At 40.3% G+C, this 24,054-nt stretch overlaps 1 protein-coding gene across 5 annotated transcripts in view; it reads right to left on the bottom strand.

Annotated features, from left to right (window-relative positions):
• Positions 1-203: 203 nt before the first annotated feature.
• supt3h (SPT3 homolog, SAGA and STAGA complex component) overlaps positions 204-24,054 on the bottom strand; it is a 92,475-nt gene continuing 68,624 nt past the window's right edge. For 4 of the 5 annotated variants that reach the window (XM_058399002.1, XM_058399001.1, XM_058398999.1 and 1 more), the window contains 7 exons: positions 23,603-23,739; positions 19,138-19,213; positions 17,546-17,658; positions 16,859-16,969; positions 15,054-15,209; positions 12,788-12,898; positions 207-728 (listed from right to left, as the gene is read on the bottom strand). In XM_058399002.1, coding sequence (XP_058254985.1) covers positions 687-728; positions 12,788-12,898; positions 15,054-15,209; positions 16,859-16,969; positions 17,546-17,658; positions 19,138-19,213; positions 23,603-23,739 — 746 coding nt within the window. In that variant the 3' untranslated portion in view covers positions 207-686. Of the gene's footprint in view, positions 729-12,787; positions 12,899-15,053; positions 15,210-16,858; positions 16,970-17,545; positions 17,659-19,137; positions 19,214-23,602; positions 23,740-24,054 lie in introns of all 5 variants that reach the window. The other variant, XM_058399000.1, reaches the window with a different exon arrangement.

Below are 24,054 nucleotides of genomic sequence, written 5' to 3'. Positions count from 1 at the left end.
AACAATCTTGATATTAAAATAACATTAGAAAGGTTGAAGCACTGACTAATGCACAGTCAGGTTAAAAATATGCCCCAAAATGTTCACAATTCAATGTCACGTAATAAAATAAACACCCTTTTTGTATAATTTCGGAGTCTTTGTTGATCTATTGTATAAAATCTGCTCAACACACACTTCAGATCCTGACAGAAGAGACTAACTCAAACGTATTACTTTTGTTCTGAGCCATTTATTTACTTCAAATTGTCTACAAATGATATATTTTACAGAAAAAAAGACAAAAGAAATACAAGAGTATGTATAACCAAAAAGATCATGATGCATACAACTAGAACATTGTACAATATGATCCATTCTGTAATTACTGTCTCACAAGGTAGAAAAAATGACTTTAAGTGTAACAAAAATCATAAAATAATGTCTTGGTAATAAGAAAATCAGGCATATATGGTGGAATATGTGAAGAATTAAAGGGATGTAAAGTCTGTTGTGAGTTTTTCAGTGTCTCAGTGGAGGAGAGCACCGCTAGCCTGAGTGTTAAAGAGCTGAACACGCAGTGCGGTTCTCAGCCTGAGCTTCAGCAGTGGATGGACAGATGAGGTGAGAGAGAAGCTCCGTGACACACAGACACACACACATGACACTCCTCTTCTACATCCCTCCATTATGCCGTTGTTCCTTCTTCAACAGGCCAGGAAAGTCATGCTGCTGGGGCGGTAAGCGCTCTGAGAGAGAGAGAGAGAGAGAGAGAGAAGGGGGGTAAGAGAGTGAGAGAGACAGAAAGTAAAGGAAAGAGAGAGAGACGGAGAGTGAGAGAGAGAGACAGACAGAGAGAATAAAATCTGTTATGCATTAGCACTGGAGCTCCACAGAGGCAAGAGGCCGGTTTTGTAGACAACACTGGCTAGAACGAGAGGCTTTTCCCTCCTTTTATGTTTAATCGGAGTATTTCTGGTTGTGTGGGTTATAAGACACCATTCACGTCTCCTGGCAATGGACTTACGAAAAGTGTGGTTAACAAGTGGTTCATGAATCTGTTTAGGGAAATTCACAGACTTTGATAAATTAGACCCCAAATTTCAGTGAAGTGGAAGTGCTTTACAATAGATGCCTCATGTGCAGCTTGTGCAGATGCAAAAAAAGTTGCTAAAATGACTCAAAAGCACTTCACTACATTCTCAAATCAATCAAAAGTACTGAATAAAACAAAAATCCTGAAATCTGATTTATTGAGGAAACAGAACTTATTAGACTTGACTCAGCGCAATGTAATCTGCATGAATGTCTGTAGAAATTTACTGAGGGAATGTAAATAAATAAAATATTAAAAAATTAAAATAAAATTGAATTATTTGCTTAGGTCAACACTTCATATTCTTCCTTTTAAACCAAAATTATAAATATACATTTTTTTAGATCTACATCTTAATTTTTTAATTAATTTACAGACAAACAGACAGATAGAGAGACAGATAGATAGACAGACACATATTGAGTTAGTTAGATAGATAGACAGACATACAGATAGCTCGACAGACAGATAGACAGACAGACAGACACACACAGATAGCTAGACAGACAGACAGATATATAGACAGATAGACAGACATACAGATAGCTCGACAGACAGATAGACAGACAGACAGACACACACAGATAGCTAGACAGACAGACAGATATATAGACAGATAGACAGACATACAGATAGCTAAGCAGACAGACAGACATAGATATACAGACAAACAGACATATAGCTAGACAGACAGATAGCTAGACAGATAGATAGATAGATAGATAGATAGATAGATAGATAGATAGATAGATAGATAGATAGATAGATAGATAGATAGATAGGTAGATAGATATACATACATACAGACAGACAGACAGACAGACAGATAGATAGATAGATAGATAGATAGATAGATAGATAGAGACACAGATAGCTAGACAGACAGACAGATATACAGACAGACAGACAGACACACAGATAGCTAGACAGACAGACAGACAGATATACAGACAGACAGACACACAGATAGCTAGGCAGACAGACAGATAGATAGATATACAGACAAACACAGATAGACAGACAGACAGACAGACAGACAGACAGACAGATAGATAGCTAGGCAGACAGACAGATAGATAGATAGATAGATAGATAGATAGATAGATAGATAGATAGATAGATAGATAGTTTGTTCTTTATTTCCACTACTCTATCTGTTATTTTTAGTTAGTTTGTCTGTTATTTTCAGAATAAATTTTAAAAATGGGAGACACGCTGTGAGAAACAACTTCTGAAACAAGATGCAGCCTGAAACAACATGAACTGGCTGATACACTGGAAAAGTGGTCTGGAAAAGAAAAAAAAAGCAAGCGAGGGTGCTAAATACAGAGGTTGAGAAAGAGTGCAGCAGAGAGGGGAGAAATTGTGAAAGCTTTCCCTCCACCAGGCCAAGCTGGAACTTATAAAAGACAGATTTCTGTACTGAACTCCTCTTAGGCTGCTTGTTGATTTGCTCAGGACTTCTGTTTCCTGCTGCTATTATCTGTGAGGGAAATTACAGGATCAGCACTTTGCATCTCCAATCAGGAGAAACACAGCCTGCTTCTGAGCCCAGCGCTCATGCAAAGACACCACAAGATCCATTACACAGCTATCTGAGCCGGTGCACGCGCACACACACACACACACACACACACACACACACACACACACGTCATTAACTACAGACTCAGACTCATGTTCAGTCAGGGATCAGTTGATAAATGCTTGTATATATATTGATTGTAATGTGCTTAAGTCAATGATTTTGTCAACACTGACTCAAGACTTTTGTTTAGTGAGTTTTTTTCCTCATGGTTCTCAAATTAGGGTCTGGGAACTCCCAAGATTATTGTGAAGCAAAGCCAAAAGCTCTGTGATTTTTAAAATGGTATCAAATCACAACCCACTATTATTAGAGTTAGTATACATATTAATGAGTTCTTTAGTTTTTCGCCAGTTTGTCTCACACATGATTTGAAAAGGTTTTTGATCCAAAACCTCAATATCTCAAAACCAAGTGGGCCTGACAGATAATAATGTCTTGAAGCTAATCACAATTTTAATACAAATGCGTTCAAATGCATGAGTGGAGAACTTTGGAACAAAACGCTCTGTCAGTCCAAACAATACACAGTGGGGTCCAAAAGTCTGAGACCACATTGAAAATCTGGGATTTTTTCCCCCCCAGTTTTTTTTTTTTTTTCATCTGCTACAATAGGTCAGATTTTCCAAATCTCTTTTATTGAAGTGTTTTCAGACGACTCCCTGATTGATTTAATCTAAAACCGAGTGCACACTGTCAATACAGCAAAAATCATGGGAAGTACCTGAAATCACGCAAGTAGTCAAAGATCCTACTTTTCGCTCAAGTTTTTATTTTCACTATTTTCAAATGGAACACAATGATCGTATATATATATATATATATATATATATATATATATATATATATATATACACTGTAGAGAACCAAAATATTATTATTATGTTAAATGGTGGACATCATAATATATAAAACACCATAAAATATCCAAAAATAAACCTGTACTGACATTTTACACGTTAATAAAATTAACAGAGGTCATAAATACCAACAAAACACAATAAAACCAAATATACAACAAAACATGTCTACATTAACAAGCGCACAATATAGACAATATTCTATCAGATGAGTTACAGGTTCTTCCCACTGAAACGCTGACTTTTCCCTTTAAGGCAACACTAAAACACACAGAAGCCTGAAGGAAGCTAACAGAGGGGAAGAGACATAAATTATAAGTGACATTTTTTCTTGATATATGCATATAATATCAAGTAATTGAAATATACGTCAAGGACGAGTTCCTTCCTGTACGGAATATGTTTTAAATCTGACTGTCTCACATAATACTCCTCTTGCCATCCGTACTCCCAATCCTCCCTGAACTAATTATTTATACTACTCTCCCAAAAAAAAGGGAAATGGTTGTAGGCTCCACTTTCCTCACAGTGTGCAAAAACTCACTGCAGCACACCGAGTGTCCGAAAACTAAAACTAAATCTCCCATGAGTAAAAGAGGGAAATACAGCAGCGAAAGCGCAGAGACAGAATCAGACAAGTCACACGCTCACCTAAGACGACTTTTTGCGTTGGTTTGTAAAAATACAAGCCGAAGCAAACGGAACAAAATGAATAGCTATCTTTCAAGTCGTACCAAGATTGACTCTTTCTTTAAATTGCATTAATAGCACCATCAAAAGTGTAAATGTTACACCAAGTTGCTCAAAGTGAGGTCTTGCTCGATGATAAATACTACTTTCATACTTTAAAGTCGTTCTGCAAACTGTGTTTGGCGAAGCCTCCGCCTGGTCATTCATAAATCTCAATTTTGCAGTTAAATAGTGCTAAGTAAGGTCTTCTCTCCCCCTTATGGAAACACTCCGTGGAGGTCCTCAGGTCCAGGCCAGCCAACCCCATACACACACACACACACACACACTCCACTCATCCAGGCTCCTGGCCTTGGCAGTGGGTGGCAGGCCGCTGCCGCCGTCCGCAGCTATGCCGGGGCAAATCGTGTTGACAGTGTCCAAGAAAAACCAGGGGGAAAAAAAAGGAAAAGGGTATGTGCAAGACGGGCCGAGGGAGACCGCATGTGTGCAAAGAACGGCCGTAGAGCAGGCGCTCTGATGAAATACCGCCTGCTGACAGGACAAGAAGGAAGAGACAGTGTGTTGAACAGGAGCCATGTTGTTTAAAAAGAAACAAAAAAAACCCCCCACACATTTCAGTAGCTTAGGAACTGACCCTGGCTCATTTTATTGTCCATGGACATTATGAGCTCTGCTGAAATCAAGGCCGCACGGATCAGAAATGTGGGAACGGGTGGATGTGTGTGGCGCAGAAGACTCAGAACACAGCTTGTATCCTCTGCTTCTAGACCAAACGGTCACCACATGCAGATCTGCAACATATGCTGTATTAGATCTAAATCTTCCATCTGTTTAAAAACACTCAGAATGCACACATTTGAAGAAACTGTAAAGAAAAACTCCTGCGCTCAGGACATTTCTACATGTCTTAAATAAATTTTTTGTGTCTGAATAAACACTTATATAATAGAAAGCCCAAACTTTGTATCCCTGTAACAGTCAGCATGTTTACCACATCCACAGGAAGTTAACAGAACCTGAAAAGGCAATAACAAGAGCTAAAAAGAAAATACTCATCTTACACAGAGCTGTGTTTAGAAAGATTTTTAGGGGGAGTAAATAAATGAAAAATAAATGAAGGGAAAAAAACTACTTGCAAAAATCCAAATGAAACAGCAGGAGAGCTGAAAATGTCTTCAGCGGCAAGTGGAGCAAAAGGCCACATTTATTACAGAAAACACATTCAGAAAACATTTAAATTGCTTTACTATTAATATCTGTAATATCATCAGTCCCTGTGTTTATTCACGGTCATCGTTTGGTACAAGGGAGTGTAAACTTTTGCAATGGACATTACGTGCAGTCTAGCTTGGATGTCTTTGGATTTATTTTTCAGACGGGCTGCAAGAAAACAGCAAGAAGAAGCTGGTGTGATGGCAGTGAATGATTAGCAGCTCCTCCTCAGTCCAAGAACGAAGCTCGTGAACGTGAGGGTTAGAGTTTATCTAGATAAAGTACGTGTGAAATAAAAGCAATGATTACCAGATGAAAATGTCTCTTTCACATTCTGTGAGTTTCTGTTTCTGAGGAACGAATTTTATTCACGTTTAGTCTGAGCATGGTTTTATCTGAAAAAGTGAAAGATCCTAAATTTCAGGTGTCTTTCGTTCGATATTATAAAAATATCATATCATGATTCAGACAGGAATTACTGTGTACTGTGCACGATATGTGAATGCAACTGTAAAAATGTATAAAAATCTAATAATAAACAATTTTTTTTATAAATGTATAAGTTATAATACATTTATTAATAAGTCTATTAATTCACAAATCCATAAATATTTTCAAAATAAAATAAATTACCATTTCTTTGAACAAAAACGATTTTTTAATGAAAAGAAATTTATAAAAATGAATAAAATATATCGAGATATCCATTATCGCTACGAAAAGAATACGTGATATAATGTGTCATAGATGCCTCAGTGTTCGTGCGGTAGTACATGTTACTATGACATGTATTTTAATTTATTGACTGACTGAGAGAAAACCATGCTCAGCGTGTCAGACGACTCTATGCTGAGAGCTGGACGTTCTCGGTGAATAAGTAATTGTAAATAGAATGAATCAGCAGTGAGGGAAAGCTTCGTAGTTAAACACTCAGTTTATCCAACAACATAACAGAAAACAGAAGTTCTTGAGTTGATGAGAGGATCGCAGATCACAACTAAAGTCGCAGCTTTCTTGATGTGTGGGAAAACTTAAAAAGACTTAAAAGAGCGTCTCTTTCTGCTGTTTGCGTGAGGAATGAGGCTGTTTGCACTCCTCTCTTTCAGTCCACATGACTGCACCAGTGCCAGGACTCAGAGGGAGAAAGGGAGATGGATGACCCTCAGTGAGCGAGGCTTTATCTTTGATCAGATGTGCCGTGTCCTCTCGCTGGCTCCCGAGGCCCGGGCCGTCATCTAAACGCCAGAGACAAGCGGCCTCCTCTGCACGGAGAGATGACGCTCCAATTATCAGCCTCAAACTGGAGGCAACCTCACACATGCAAGACATTAGCGTGAATATCGCTCTGTCGTCCTGCGCTCTTTATGCGCAATAAAAGTGAGGCCCATCACATGCTGTTTATCTCGTGTCATAAACAATTTGCCATGTATAGCCTTTGTTGAGACTGCCTGTGTGCACCAATTGTGCAGTGTTCCAAATCATCGCCGTTTCGCCGTACCCACGGAGAGACAACAAAAAGTCTGAGGACAAAAAACCCTTGTTAGGAGGAATAAACAAAACAAAGCTACAACATGCTCCAGAAAAGGGAACAGTGCGAATATTTCAAGCCCAGTGACAGCTAGAGGTTTGCTTTTGTCTTTTGTATTTATGTGAAGTGTGGAGGCCAGGACACAGGTCAGAAACGTCTCGAGCCTTCAGAGCAAAACTAGCTCAGGACACAAAGACAAGTGGGAAAGAGATTTAAAGCTTGGGAAACTAACAAGCATAAAAGCTAAACAAAGATAAGATAGGGTAAAAATAATAAAAAAATAGCATGGACGTGCGTGTCTCTTTGCAGTAATGAGCCGTTACAGGAAGCGGCGCTCCTGCTCCTGCATATTCATGAGCAGCGTCCAGCAGATGTGGGGACGTGTGTATGTCTGAAATGTGGGTGTGTGAGGCTGTGTATGTACTGGCGCCTTGCAATTACCAAAAGGGAGTATGGGAAGGGCAGAACATGAGAGAGTAACGGAGAGAGAGGGGGCGAGAGACACTGAGCGTCTATGCAAGGCTGCAGCACCCGCCAGCCGTGAGCAGGACTGCGGCGCTCTCTGACTGCCACATCTGTCTGTGTGCAAACGAACAGAACAATGAGTTTCAGACTCTTCTCAGGCGGCTTCGGCGCGAGAAGAGGATATAATGGAGAAAATGTGGATAAGGGGGCAAAGGTTCAAGTGTGACAGAGTTCAGTTGCTTTGGATCCTCTCTTCTGTATCATTGTCTTCAATCTCGCTCCCTGGGCCAATTTACTGAGCCGTACTGGTATACCCGAATATGACAGGCAGAAGGTTTTCACACCCACAGAACAGGCAGTAAAAGCACTCTGTGGTTTTCAAAGGGCTGTCAAATGAAAAGCAGAGTTTATCCCTGGTCAATTCCAAATCATGCGTGATCTGGAAAAGATGTCAACTTCTATCCAGGGCATCCCAATCACGCTGCGGCTGCTAAAAGTTTAGAAAAAAAAATATATAGTCAGAAACTAGATAGAAGCAATTCATTAAGCTTTCTTTCTTTTCTTGAAAGGTGTATACAGCAGTGTAAACTGCCTTATTATTGTGCACACTCAGCCACATGCTACAACTGTAAACTCGATGAGTCTAACCTGGAAACGAAAAGGTAAACACGGGATGATTTACGGTAAAGCAGCACTTCTGAGATTTCTGGGCAAAGGATTAGAGCAGTTATTGTGCAACAGAGCCTTGTTTTTTGGGAAGGTAAAACCCAGTCAGTGCATCTCCAGAAGCCCAGGCTTAATGGTTTGTACTGTACTCCACCTCGCTGTGAAGTGGGATTTTGGGGTCAGCATGTGGGAAAAGAAAAAAAAACAAAAAAAAAAAAAACTAACGTAAATCAGGAGAATATCGGAAAAGACTTGTATATGAGACTGCATTCAGAAATAATATCCAGGGGAAAAAAAAAAAGAATAGTTCCATAAAACCAGCCGAAAGAAACAGAAAAGGCTATTTGGGAACAAATGCTTGGCGACATGCTTCGAATGGTATAGGATTTTCATATCAACATTTCAACAAATATGAAGAGAGAGTCTGCCAACATGGGTTTGGGTTTAAAATGAAAAACAGAATATACAAAGCCCTTCCAGTGTTCGCAAACCATCCGCTAGTGGAGGCGCCTCTGCTTTTCTATATTCAATAAACTTAGTTAAACAATAAATATTATCTTTTACCTCACAGGCTCCAGAGTTGTGTTCCGGCCCGGGGAGGTTTGGATATCATTTAGATAATATACAGCCTTCTGGATGGCTACCGAATGTCCTTCCCCTTCCAGTTGACTTATTATGTACAGTAGGATTCTGCCAGTCGAGCTGTTCACTTGACATCCAAACGGGCAATTTCATGCTTTAATGACAAGGTATTCAAACCACAGGCAAGAATGGCTCCACTTGTAAATGTGCAATTGTTAGCAGAAGGTTTTGAATGGCCTCTGAGACACCTAGAACAGGAAGTAACGTCTAGTGCCAGCGCTGAGGATGGAACGGGAATGCAGAGACATAAAACTGGTTCAATGGGGCATTTAGTGGAGCGTTTGTGAGGCATTGAGAAGGGCACGGCCCTATTGAAACCCTCGGTTCTGTGAGTGTCAGCGGCGCAGCACGAGATGTCTGTCCTCACAGTGAGATACGGAGACGATGGGGCAATAAACAAGAGCTGAGACGCATCACTCCTACGTCTGCTGTCTTTGGCACTGTATACTCTGTACAGCCAGACTCGGGCAAACCACAAGTAAGGTACAGAATCCCTGCAGCCACGGCAACTTCTAAACAACTTCTAACAAAGGTTTAAATGGCTGCGTTAAAAGGCTGATGATGAAGACTTTTCTTCGCAGAGTCATGCGCTTGGCCACGTTTTAAGATTTATCTGTTGTAATAACATAATCTGCCATGTTTTTTTTTTTTTTTTTTACCCTTCGAAAATTTTCCCTTCAAGTCTGGAGATCTTTGTGGCTACTACAGTTTGGGCCTGGCTCGATTTGCAGGGTTTTGCATAGAAAAACACTAAACAAGCTGCTTCCCAACTTTAACTCGCTTCTCTAAGAGAAACTTTAGTACTAAACAGCTGTGATATCATACGTTGGTATTACAATGATTGACGAGTATAGAGCGTCTTCGGTTTCTGTGCTAGCATGGAAAGCTACAAAGAACTAAAGAGATGCACCATTAAAATGCAGAATAATAAACAAACCTGAGTGATGAAAGCAAATGCTCAAACAAAGCATGATGTTGCCATTTCTACTGATTGGAAGGATTGCCTAAGGCGAAGTGAGCTGCTCTGAGCATGTGTTACACCGGGGGCGTAATCAAATGAGCTTTGAATTTCCTTAAGTCTTATATTAGAGCCTTAATTTGATTTCAAAGTTAATTATCTGAGAATGAGGCCCGTAATAAGAGGCAGATAAAGTCTCTAATCACATGGACACACAGTTACAGCTAATAACATGTTGCTATAGATCTATGGAATCTAGAACTATTTCCAGATTTTTTTTTCTTTCTTTTTTATAAACTCTATAATAAAGCTTGAAATAGCACAAGAGTTAATACTTCAATATACCTCACCTGGCAACCCTGCATGATACTTTTTGATGAGCACAGCAACAGAGCTTCATCTCAACATCTAAATCAACAAGAGCTTCATTTTATCTTAAACATTTTTTTAACACTAGACATGTGGTAAAAGGCCAGAGTGAAAATTACTTATTGGGACAATTAATCATGGTCTTAAACTGGCTCCAGTTGCAATAAAACCAAACCAATTACAAGACAGCTCAGCCTCCACTCCAACCCCAATACACACACACACCTAATTATTTCTGTGCCATAGCTGGTGACGGACTGCGAGCAACTCATCAAAGGCAAAAACCTCAATGCCACTAGGAGAACATCTGGAAACCTTCACTCATCATCATAGGTTGGAAAACCTGTTTTATATATTACACAATATAGGGGGATACTAATGCGCTTTATAGTTTCCTTTTTTTTTTTTTTAAACATGCCAACCCCATGTTTATAGTTAAGCAATCACTGAAACGCTCCACTGACTACAGCTTCCTTAATTTGAACAAGGCTTTCTGATAATGAAACTTTAATATTTAACAGATCATTTATATCCTAGGAAGGTCATCAGCCATCATATTCCATCATACTTAAGCTAATCCCGGGACTTAAGCGTCCTGAAATATATATATATATATAAGGGAACAACATTGTGACTTTTGAGTATTAAGAGGAACGTCATTGCTGCTGTCAACAAGAAATGACCCAACATCCTTATTCCACTTCTGGTGAACATAGAGAAGACAAACAGCTGCTTTACTGAAAATCACTCGGTTCAGATGAACTGGGATTCAGCACAACTCGGGTCTTTAGCAATTTTAACAGACATCGTCAAAAAGCGGCCTCAGAGAAATCTCGATGTAGATTTAGATCCTTCATGAGCAAGCCAAAGGTGATGGCGGCAAAGAAACACTCCCCGAGACACCACGAGGAAAAGTGAACGCAGTCTCTTCAAGGTGTGATTAGAAATCATGACAGTGTATCATTGTAAAAGAGATTAGTCAAACAGTACAAAAGCCAGATTTGTATGATGTCAGCTTTGCATGTTGCCAGATATATTCTTTTCAGTCTGGTTGAAACTTCATCAACCAGTTCAGTCTCACTGAGACCAAAAACAGTTGATAAAGTGTCGGAAATGTATCTTTTATTAAAATCTTATCGGTGTGACCGATGCTAAGGCCATCATCTAAAGGCCACCAATAGGACAACAGCACGAGGCAACATGAAGCTCATGGAATAGCTGGACGACAAATATGGCGATAAAGTGAAAAAGTTTCCAGGTATGTGACCTTATTTTCTGCTCAAGCCTGGATCTTACAGATGACGTAAGCAAAACATTAACTGACATGTTTAATCAAACATTTTTGCCTGTTATTAGAACTGAATACGATTTAGGTTATATTATTAGACGATTGCAGTGACCACACAGAGGAAATCCAGCTTGGGAATTTTGTTTTGTTTTTATTAAACAAATATTATGCTCGTGCTCTCTGTGCGGTTTCTTACTACAGTATATTACCTCCCAAAACTTTTTTTTAGGCTTATGTTATTCTTAGTCTGTGACCTAGTGAACGAAATCTTTAAATTAAACTGATAAAGCACTTCTGTAAGTCACTCAGGATAAGAGCGTCTACCAAATGCTGTAAATGTAAATTGAAACGAGTCCTGGGTCAAACAATGGACAGTCGTTATGATTGCAGCAGCAGTTACCACTCTACAGCATCCGGATAAGATTATTCATTAAAGTAAGAGGGAGGTTTTTGGGAAGTGTAAATCTTTAGGGTGTTCATGTGGAACCATTCACAAGAGCAGAAAGTGAGTCACGAGTAAAGAAACTCCAAACAGAAGTAGAGCATAAGGATGAATAAGGCAGAAGCAGAGGGTGAGAGAAGCCACAGCGGTAGAAGTGTGATTCATTATCAAAATGTCAGTAGCCTAAAATTATAGGAAACACAAATCCTACCAAGGTTGAACTGTAACGACTCGTGTCCTTATGAGGAGTTCAGATACTTGGCTACTGCAAGCAGTAAGTTCAAGTTATAACGCAATTCTAATATTACCATTCTTACTGACTAAAAAAAAAGGGGGGGTGAGTACTTTGGGTGAACATTACCAAAGTATGGTAAAGAAAGGCTATTTACTAGCCACTCATTCATTTCATCCCAAAGAAAAACATCAGCAACAACAACATTCATTCCAGGATACAGAAAAGTAGCACTACTGCTCCACATTTCCCATTTAAACACACATGCGTCCCTGTGGACTGCTCGACTTGACTGGCAATGATTTTGTAATCTCAGTCATTGCTAAATAGCTCATTACCTGTGAATTACACACTGACCACAATAGCATACTCTCCACGCTGGCTGTGAGAAATCTCCGAACACTCCAGTAACCATTTCACATGGTCAAACTAGTACTTACGACACCCACACTCCTGCGCACCATGCGAAATTATAACTCTCCGACGCTGAGCTGCAGAGTGATGTACGCATGTGAGCAAAACAAGAAGGCATTTTTCTTTTTACAAAACAAAATGAAATAACCTCTGCATATCAAAAAATGCATAGAAATTACACTTATTTAATTCTGCAAAATATTATGTGACTTATTTTATTTTTTTTTTTTTTACAAGGAAAATTACACTGACCACAAATTGTGCTCAACAATTCCAATACTTCAGAGCTTGACCACTTTAAAATGGGGCTGTGCTGCGATTATAAATATAACTCTTTTACGGCTCTGTTATTACGTACTGAGAAGGGGGAGAGTGGGCCAATCTTGTGGCTGTAGCGCCTGATGGCCTCTCTGATGTGGCCGGGCTGGATGGCACTGCTCTGAGCCTCCGCGCCACACGCTGCTGCGCTCTGCAACGGAGAGGGAGAAAAAACACACAGGCTGTATTATTACTAAATCAAAAACACAGTGGGAGACAGGCCGTTTAACACACAAACACAGCCAGGGGAGGCCGTCCAGACACGACAAACACACAATGCGTTTCTGAAGATGGCCCGGATTGGAATTGGATAACGAGCACGGAGATTGCTCAAGGCTCCTTCACCTCCTCGCTCGTGTAAAATGCTGTGTGTCAGCTTGTGCTTTATGTACTTTCAGCAGAGAAGTTCATCTGATATATAGAGAGCTGACAGTAAATGTTAGTTAACTATCTGCTGGAGGAAAGGACCTATAATTGTGCTCAATGCTCCAAATGTGTTTGACTTCAGGCAGAAAGGAACTCAATATATCTTTTAAAAAAGAGAAAGGAAAAGGAAAAACAGCTTTCCTATTTTCATCCTTGCAATAAATCAGTTGTGGTAAAACGGACATGGCAGGACATATGAGAAAGTGTAACGCACATTTCCCTGCCAGTGTTTCCACTTTACATGCAGACATTGGGATGTTGATGACTGCATCGAGATGACCGCTGAACTTTCCTCCTTATTTTACCATACACTATATCTTTCCTATCCCATCCCAGGACAGCTTGAGTTCATCATTATTTTTTATTTCTGAGTTCCTGTATATGTATAAATACACAAATGCAAAATATGTGTGAATGCATGAGGGCTATGAGTACAGCAGCACTGCTAGTTATGGACTAAATGGAAACAGTAGTTCCTTTATATATTCACTTACCAGAAATCAAGCACATAACAAATGTCCGTATATAAACTTGGAGAAATGGACACTACGGTTAATATTTTATCATGTCTACATGCTTGGACGGAGGTACAGTACCTCACCTGCTTATTTCAACTAACACAATTATGGTATATTTCTAAATGTACTAAATATTCAGGGGTACTCATTATACCAGACCCACATTTATGAAATGATTAAACGTGTGCAAACCTTATTCCACTCTTATACATTAACGTCCAGAAATGTTCAAGCTGTAAAATAAATGTTTTAAAAACTTTGTTGAACTTAACACTTTTCAGCACACACTTTCAAAGTGACTTAATTCATGAAACTAACCAGTCTTTTAACTGGTCATAAATCTCTAACTTTTTTTAAAATCTTAAATGTCAATATGCAATTTCAGAAGAAATAAATCATGACGAGGTGTCATTTTTCCAAAACCACCATACCCCATTGTCTTTAATTCCTCTTCGTTTCATTCGGTTTTATTCACTGCAATTCTCCAACAGTAGACATTTTACACAATCACTAACGACATTTTCTGTTTCTAGTTATATGTAATTGTGGAACATCTGCAAAACATGTTAGTTACTTCTTGTTATCACTTATTTTAAAGCATGTGTTAAAAAGGAGTTTCCCTTAACAGAGTCTGTTTTTGTCTCAGGACAAAAAGCTTGTCATGTTACTTAGAAAACACAAAAACCTCCATCCTATTGAGTTTCCTGTGTCAGCAATATTTACCTAACATTAAGCAATGGCTTTACCTCTGACTGTTATGAAGCACTGACACTGGAGACTCCTTCCATTTCCTCACCAAAAAAAAAATAAAAAATCACTACACTTTCACAAGTCAAATCATCTAAAATGCACAATTTAACCTGGTGAAATATTTCCAACACTGTTTCTCACAGATCACAGTGATCAGTGATAGCTAGCTGGCTGCTACAGTGCAGCAGAATAAACACAGCCCAGTCCTGCTGCAGAAAATAAGCTCCAGATTTTTCTTCCTTGATCAATAGTCTTTCAAGTGGGTGGCTAGTTTAATTCAATTTTCTTGCAAAGTTCCATATTTCTCAATAAACCCAGAATAATATGAATAATGAAATTGTGTATGCACAACATGTCTATACACAACCATGTACAAATCATCGATATTAATGCTTTTTGCTCACATGCTGAAAAAGAGAAGAACAGAATAAGCATGTCCTTCTTTTTCCCATCAAGTCATTTTTATTGGCCTTTTCATGTGTAGACTACACAAAATGATAGCGTATGACAAATATTGATAATGAAAGAATTTACTTTACTATGAATGAAAAACAGAGAAACTGGAAAAAAAAAGGTGAGAAACAAAGTGTGAAATGATCTCATGACCCTTACCTTCTTCCTCTTGCGCTGCTTGCTCTTGCTGCTGGAGTCCTGAGAGTGTGTGCCATTGCCCTGGTTCATGCTGTGCAGTTTGGCCTGATGACCTGAGCTTGGGGTGGAAGGAGGTGTGTTCTCTGGAGAATCCATCTCTCTTTTGGCAGATGAGGCCTACAGATAAACCAGCAGAACATCTCGTAATGGTATACTGGATACGTTCATCGATAAGCCGGGGTGATTGCATTAACTGTCTAATAGTCCCATAATCAGTCCCTCCAGGAGTTTTTTGTGTCAGTGTTGCGTTCAAAAATGCTTCATTTTGCTTTTTACAAAATTAGCGTTATGGAAAACCTCTTGAATCGGAAATGATGAGCACAGAATTCTCTACAGATAACTCAATGTTTAGATGTTCAATGTACGTGAAGTAAAGAGAGCTGCTTCGTGACGTCATCACACGACACGTCTCAGCCCAAATCTGCAGAAAATCTGCAGTCATTTTGAAAAACTCTGAATATTTTGTAGTTTGTTTGGTTTTACGTGAATTTTCTGCAATCACAAAATCCTGGAGCGACTGCATAACGACAAGAACACAAGTTCCTCACATATGTTCAAGCAGCTATAATCAGCCATTTCCTCAGCAGACTCCTTTTTTCCCTTTCTGTTGAGGCACAAAAAGGCAGCTTCTCAATGTTACAATGAAAACGCAGAGAGGAAAAAGAAAAGCTATAGCTCTGACTGCTCCAAAACGCTGAAACTGGAGACTCCTTCCATAGATACAGTAAAACGTCACCGTATCAACAGTTATAACGACAAAAGTCTGTTTATTAGTCTAAGCTGCGGCTTCCACCATACAAGTCCTTTCTTGTATAACTTTTAACCAATCAGATTCGAAAAATCAACAGTGCTGTGGCTAAAACAGCAAACGAAATCCGCTGAACATCAAGCCAAACGAATTATACATTTACAAGTATACTGTGCTTATACCATTTGACACTCCATTCAATAACCCTATTATTATTATCCTGTCTTAAACCCAAGCTTATGAATAAATTTAGAAAGCTTTAAGTTTAAGACATTCATGCATGAAGTAGTAATTCTGTGCTGTTTGTATCCAAATATCCGAATGCAGGGATCACGCCGGTCAGTTTCTCCTCTGCTGAGACGACCACAGCTATTGTGCAATGCAGCTTCACTCTCACATTCCTCCACACAGGACCCTCAAGGTTTAGGAGGTAAAAAAAACAACAACAATAATGGAATCCATGGTAGAATACAACTTGTGTTTCCAGACCTAAAGTGGCCTTGGCTGAGTCTGAATTTGAGAAAGAGAGAGATGAGGTTTTGCGGTTGCAGTGACAGAAAAGCCCCTCCACGGACAAGATCCCACAGTACAAAACCACCTTGCACAAACTTGGCAGCAACAGTTGGCTGAAGGTCAAACCCTAGTTATAGGACTAGTAATAGTTCTTTATTCAGCTAGGGCAGAATTAGCATCTAGGTCTACACCCATTTGTTAAAGTGCTATTCAAATACAATTTATGAGAAACTGGATTTCCTTTTCAGACAGAACAACAATCTGCGAATCTTTTATACTTTAGATTCCGAGCTTTGATTGAATTCAAAAGGTGTACAAATGGTCTAAATCTGACCTAATGTAAACATTCACAGACACACATGCACACAATAACTAGTATCATCATTACAGAAAGCAGCTCTCGAAGTTTCCCTCATCCTCTGGGTGAATGGAGCTGACCTCTTGTTCACACACATTAGCCAGAAAACAATGAGGGTCTAGAATGAGAGACTGGTGTGTGGCTCACCTCAGCACTGGAGCTGTGGTACTGCAGGAAAGTGGCTGATATGGCATGGCTAAACGGGTCACCTGTTTTGGGGGTCATGTCTTGTTTAACCAACAGGGCAAGATCAACAATCTGGGAAATGACAAAACAAATCACTATGAGTAATGAGCAAATGTTCTTGAAAACATTTTATTTGTCTAAATTTAGTTCTTTTGTACGTGATTGTGAAGTTTTATAGTTTCACACTGAGAGACTATTAATTGCCACCATTTTAATCAATAAGCAGTTTTGAATCAATGATGCAGTGTGAACACATGAATCTGAATTTGAATAAGTGCCACTATACATTTAATTTCTATTTCCACAAAATTATGGATTCATTATAAAATGATTATTATTTGAATAATGCATTGCATTTTATTATTAGATATCAGATCGCTTGTTATTTTTAGTTTTTTAGAATCTGTAGATCACACCAATACCATGATTTATCAAAACGCTTTGCATGAGGCTTATCTGAAACCTCTGAGGCCTCTGCTATATCAGTACAGCAAGGGCAACATGATGATAGCGACCGACAAACAAATGTATTATGTAGCCCAGGACTGTTTCACGCGTATGTTAAAAGCCACGTCCAGACACTTTCTGAGTTTAAACTCAGTAGTCTCTTTCGGAAAGTTCTCTACAGAAGAAGGGTCAGAAGTTTACCTGGGCAACGGTTTCATAGGCCAGATATGACAGGATCTCCATGGAGACACCGTTTGGCTTCAGGTCCAAACTGCTGCAGTCCAGCCACTCACGAAATTTCGAGAGCTTCTTAGCTAAATCACAGCAACAGGTCACAGACAAAAATAACCACATTATACATGAAATATATTACAATAAAGCATTACAAGAAGCATTCAGGTCTACAAATCTTTAGAAATGGAATTGTTCTATTTTAAGTGCAAAATTTATGTTGTTGTGGTTTACAAATATAGGGAAAACAGAATAAAGTATATTTTTTATATCTAACAAGTTTAAAATGTAAATCTGGGGCTTCTGCCATAAGGAAATAACTATTTTAGATTAAACGAACGAAGGAACCTCTTTGAAGACTAAAACACTAAATGTCTGTCTCTGCTGCAGTAAAATGAATTTATAAATATCATTCACTATGCACTGAACCGTAAGAGTGGAAAAGAAAATCTAAAGATATGTCTACTCAGCATTTGATGAGGATGTGCATAGAGCTATTCTGTTGGGTTTATGACTCCCTGTGCTCGTGTTGGTTCTTTCACACTGGTCTCGAGGCGAGAAGTACGGGGTTACACACGCTAGTGCCAGTGCAGAGAGCTTGGTTACTGGTGAAGCCCAAAGCCAGTCAACATGTTATTAGTGCTGGAATGTGGCCTTCACAAACCAGTGGTGGTGTGTTCACATCCCACAGTCATGCTCTTAAACCTCGGAGCTCTCCAGACACACAACTCTATACGGACTGCAACCAAATTCTTTAGAATTAACACGTTTCAGCAATTCTGTGGAGCTTAGGGACATGTTTTATGAACAGCTGGTATGAAGATTAATAGATTTTAAAGATTAAAGGACATCAGTAGTGTTTAACATCAAAACTAACATTGATTAGACTGGAATTTTATGTAAGAAAGTGCAACACCACAACCAATGCTGATTAAAAATGTATGGTGAAACAAGGCTGGGGCTAATTTCTTTCTAGCCCATTCTGCTTTACTGCATAGAAGAAGCAAAATCTCCACAGAAGGGTTCCACTTTCTCCTGTCTACAGTGTTCAATATTCAGAAGAAACATGGCAGGAACCCAGTACACCATTACAGACTTAAACACTTCGAAATTAAAAATTACGGGGCAGCCAAGTGGCGCAACAGAAAATCATCCACCCTGTAATTGACACTAGCCAATTATGGGTGTGCGTGAGCTCATTTACAGCATGAAAAAGAGAGCAGATAGAGTTTCCCTCCGAGTGTGTTATGCTGTTCTCTGATGTTGATGCATGAGCAGCAGTTGGAAAGATGTTCTTAGCTGGCGTCATGTTCCTTGGAGGAAAGATACGTGTCTATACTATGCCTGGTTGGAAGCTGTTGTAAGATGGAGGGAGTTAGCTGATGGGTGGGAACTGCCAGGTGTGCAAATCGGTGAGAAAATGTGTGTGTAATAGTTTGTCCCACATCATTCTCATTATGGCACGTATGTTAAATTTTGTGCATTTCGCAACAGATGCCTTGTTAAGCTCCTGATAGTTAATGCAGGGAATAATTTGCATTTGAGACTTGAGGAATACTTACAAAAGCTGAGCTGTCGGCTCTCGCAAAAATCAGCATACTGCGCCGAGTCCATATTCCTCGTCTGCTTTTCAAGTCTCTGCAGATACAACACAAAAAAAATCACGGATTATTTATCCTTCAGAAAAGGAATTCCGTTATCTCCCAGATTCCCCGACGTTTCCCAGAGCATTTCCCACACCTCTGGTAAATGTGAGAGTGACTTGCGGCTAATTACATAATGTCATGTTGTAAAACCAAACACTCTACTGTGCACCTGGAGGCATCAAAGAGCGTGCACGTGCATGGCCTGCCGAGAACTCAGACGAAGGGAATCTCCACTCCCAGTCAGAGTCGCGGAGAAACTCGCACCGAGGGGCGTGGGTTAGTCTAGATTAAAGAGTGCGTAAAAAGATCGGCTCATCTTATCATCATCAATCATTCAGTAGGTGTATTCAAGATTGCACTGAATGGAAGACCACTTTATATGACGAGGCAACAAAAGCATGCTGTCTACACTGACACATAAGACACACACACACTGCCCTTGTTGTATTGTTAAGACCTGTAATACTACAGCAGGGAAGAGTTATCAACAAATAATATCATGGTATAAGCAGGTACAATCGTCACGTACGTCATCAAGGCTTAACTGCCTGACACAAAGATGTACAATGTGGTCAACGGGACAATAGATTCATTCAGGGTGTAAGTATTAGTCCTGTAAGTGCTAATCTGTTCATCCTGTAATAATCTCTTCCATCACCCTGCCAGGCATCTGGAGCAATCAGATGGCATGCTGTGGGTTTTTTTTCCAAGGAAGCTTGAGATCTTGTATTTAGGCAGTGATTTAAGTGTCGTATCAAACTCCAAATACAAACTGCACCATCTGAGAGTCAGTCAGTATTAGTGTGAACCGCATGGCACAGTGGAATATCACGACAAGAGACCTAGTGTCTTTACAGACTTTAAGAGAGCACTGTGCTGTAACAAACCCGCTTAATAGCAACCAAACAGGCCTCGCTTTGGATTTACAGCTCAACCTGTTAAATTGCAGGTCAGAACCTATAATTAGATGTTTCCTTATCCTGGACCCATTTCATACATGCACAGGGCAGTCTGTTTGAGCTAGCAGAAAGTGAGCTGTTTAAAAAAAAAAAAAAAAAAAAGGGAGCAAACCTAACAGCCGCAGTGACTTTTCAGGGTTTTGCAGCGCGCACATTGTTAAAAAGGGCTTATAGTTTATGGCTCTCCCTTTAAACCTGAGTCCTACAGGTTCAACTTTTCCACAGTTCACGAGCCTGTGCAGACTGGTCAGAGAGAGAGAGGAGACAGAGGCATTGCACAGCATCTCCTCCTCCAGTCAGTGGACAGTCTGACATCCAGCTCCAGCTCGAGGCTCGGCGCCCAAAACAAGGCTGCAGAGATCACTTTCAGCCCACCCAAACCAACCGGAGCCTTTTTATTTAGTTAGCTGGCAGTCGTTAGAAATTCCATCTTCGAAAATACATATTAATGACGGCAAGTGCTGGAACTGTGATTTCTATTAGTGTCGCTAACAGGCGAGCAGAGGTCTCGTTTGCAGTGCAGAAGGGGAATTCGCAGCAGCCTCGGCGTCTGAGTTCGGCTCCAAATTGAGCCGAGAGCAATAGACGCCGGAGCCGCTGAACTTAAATAACTCTTGTCGAGCAGTCAGCCAGAGACAGGAGAAATGTTATGACTGTGGCTCATTGACGGAAAAGCGTGGCAGGGGGATTTTGCATTTGAATACTATGTTTAGCCGCTGATTAAATCAAAACTTCAAAACTCACCTGGTAATAGCCAGAATATACCCACAACTGAAGCCGAGCTGTGTGATTCGACATTGACAAATATTTGATTTGGCTCCTGTGTGCTTTCATGCTATGCCAGTGTGGTCAGGATAAAGAGAATCGCCAATTTGTACTGGAGATAGGAGTAATGGAGACTTCCATAGGCCATAACTCAACATACATTTTGGATAACATGCTAAGGGACCGAAACATCAGATCCTCATTTGTATGTCTGGGACAACCTGGAGTGTTGGAGAAGTAGAACAGACTTTTATTTTCATTCTGCACAATCACTATCAAACGCCTATATGGATACTTAAGAATTACTCAGGCACTGCGTCAGCGTTGAGAGGCTCTGGATGCTGCCGGTGGGCTGCTTTTAATGGCTCTTACCAAAACACTCTTAGACTGAAGGGAATTCAAGTAAGACACCTGATGCTACTTAGAGCTTGGAGAAGACCACAGAAAAATATCCTGAAGCACCACAATTATCCTAGTCAGCAGGAGAAGGAAGGAGTCAACTACCAAAATACATTACAAGTTCACTTTGCCGTGATAAAGGTGCTCTTTTTTTATTTTTACTTCTTCGCTTCCTCATAAGGAGAGATGATTTTTGCAAAGAAACATGCATTCTGATAAATCCTGAAGAATAATTCTTTATTTTCTGTAAAACGGAAATAAAACGTTTGCATTCACACCAGGATCTAATATAATGGGGAAAGTTCAAAACCCATTGTGAAATATGAAAAATACATTTCCCTGGAGTCCCAGAATAGCATTCTCTGAAGACTGCTGTCATCATAGCATTAATGCCAAAACAATGTAGATCCCACACAACATGACAAAGAGATTTTTAAGCATTCCCATCTGAACGTAGCCAAGAAAATAACAGATTGTCAAGAGATCTTAGAGGGTCCATGAGAAGACTGATGGCCTGCCTGAAGAAATCCTATCCACATAACATTGACAAAAAGAGGGGAAAAAAGAGAGAGAGAGGCCATCGCAAGTCTGATCAAGACTATAAGCGAACGGCTAAATTATAACCCTGTCTGACCTGATGCATGGCAGTCATGGCTGCCAGTTCAGAGGACTGGGCACTCACCAAAAGGTTGGACCATAAGCTGTGGGTTTGGAAATGCCATAAAATAGCGTCCAGGGTATTTACACAAGTGTTGCAATATATTTACATCACCCAGAAACCTCTGGAGAGTCAATGGAGGGTATAGCAGAATGCTTTGAAATGGGGCCATTTACTGTAAATAGGGACTATACTGAAGAAATCTTGGTGAGGAGTGGAGAAAATGCCCAAAAGCCAACCAAAAAAAATTCTTAGAAACTTCATATTACTAGACACAGTGAAATTAATTTCCAATTGTATGTCTTTTTTAAGAAAATGCATTTTGTTTTTGGCCAGAGCTGACAGTGCCTAAAGAGCAAAGGGTACAGCAAGATAAAGCAGTTCACTGCACTGTGGGTAAGCCATAAAACTGCTCAGTGGGCCTTCATGAGCAGTGCAAAGTGGGAGGCCCAGAAGGATACGGCTGCTTATACCCCAAAAGATTGTCCTGATAGCTAAAACACACCCATTAAAACACTCGGCAGGAACAAAGTTTTGGGGGAAAACCACAGGCTTTCTGGGCCACGGCCAGAATGACTCGGGCTTGGTTTTAATTGAAAGAGGGTATATAAAGTCTCATGACGATACCTTCCCCCCTTTTTCTGAACACGTCCACGGTTCCTGCTTCAGTCAGTTAATTACATCTTTCAGTCATGGCCCTTTATTTCAATTGGCAGCGTGAGGACAAACGGATGTTATAGAACGCTCCCTTACTTTTCCTCTAGAATAGTGCTGAGCCAAGTGAGAGCTGGGGATTGCAGAAGGTTGAGGGCTTGGCATCCGAGTCTCCGTGTCCAGCATTTTGCCTTGTTAACATTTGTTCTTGCAGGTTATGTGGTCTGAAAAACACTGACACTGTCTTTCTAATGACACTGGACAGGCCACAGCTAAACTTTCTCACCTCCTTCCTGAGTTCTGTTCATTTGCATGTCGGGCTCTGTGCAATGGAAAGTAGATGGATATAGCGTTGCAGTGGAAAAGTCTGCTAAAATGTTCAGTCTACGAGTGGACATGGACAAAAAGAAACAGAAGGACCTTATGACAGGCCTTTGAGGTCTGGCTGCATGTCTTTGGTGCAACCTGAACACTTTAGCAACTCTTTCGGTGCAGACAGACTATCAAGTGTTCCTGTGGTCAGAGGGCACATTTAACATGTATAAACACCTTGTAGAAGTGAGATCCGATTCCCAAATGAGAAACCCTGTGTCTAATCATACAGGTACCCTACACAACTCGCTCGCTCTCTCTCTGACCACAAGAAGTCTCTCTCTCTCTCTCTTGCTCTATCACACACACACACACACACACACACTCTCTCCCTCTCTTTCTTGCTGCAATGAGATCTGATTCTCAAATGAGAAACAATGTGTCAAATTGTACAGGTAACCGACACAACTCTCTCTCTATCTTTTATTCTCGCACTCTCTCTCTCTGACAAATAAGAAGTCTCTCTCTCTTCCATTCTCTCTCTCTCTCTCTCTCTCTCTCTCTCTGTTTCACCTTCTCTCTCAGTTCTGCATACATCAGGGCCGGTCAGCTCAGCACTCTTTATCCCACTCACCTCCATCCTCTCCTGCTTGACTTCATCCACCTCCTCATCCTCTAGCAGTGTCAGGAATTCCCCTGTCTGGTCGATGGAGCCCAGGAAGTCCAGCATCATCTTCTGCCTCTTGTTGGCACTGCTGCTGGAGAATTTGTCTGGATGTACACACACACACACACACACACACACACATTTACTGACTCTCTGGTGCCCACATCTGCAGGCCAGCTGGCCTTGTTTACACCTGAGCTGTAATGGGACGGGCCCGAGGTGCTGCCCACTCGACCGTCATCTCTCCTAACTATGTGCTAGAACACTGCCTGGTACTATGCATGCACACAGGAGAAACCGGCTTTTCCGTCTTGAAGAGCCAATATCTACACTCTTTCTACATCACTCTGTCACTGCTTTAATAGCAATTAGCCGTATTAGCTGTTTAATCTGTCCTGAAGCAAACCGTGAGGTGTAGT

Source organism: Hemibagrus wyckioides, linkage group LG09 (assembly GCF_019097595.1).
Source record: "Hemibagrus wyckioides isolate EC202008001 linkage group LG09, SWU_Hwy_1.0, whole genome shotgun sequence".
NCBI classification, from domain to species: domain Eukaryota; kingdom Metazoa; phylum Chordata; class Actinopteri; order Siluriformes; family Bagridae; genus Hemibagrus; species Hemibagrus wyckioides.
The sequence above is the reverse complement of the archived record's forward strand: the minus strand, read 5'-3'. Positions and strand labels throughout refer to the sequence as shown.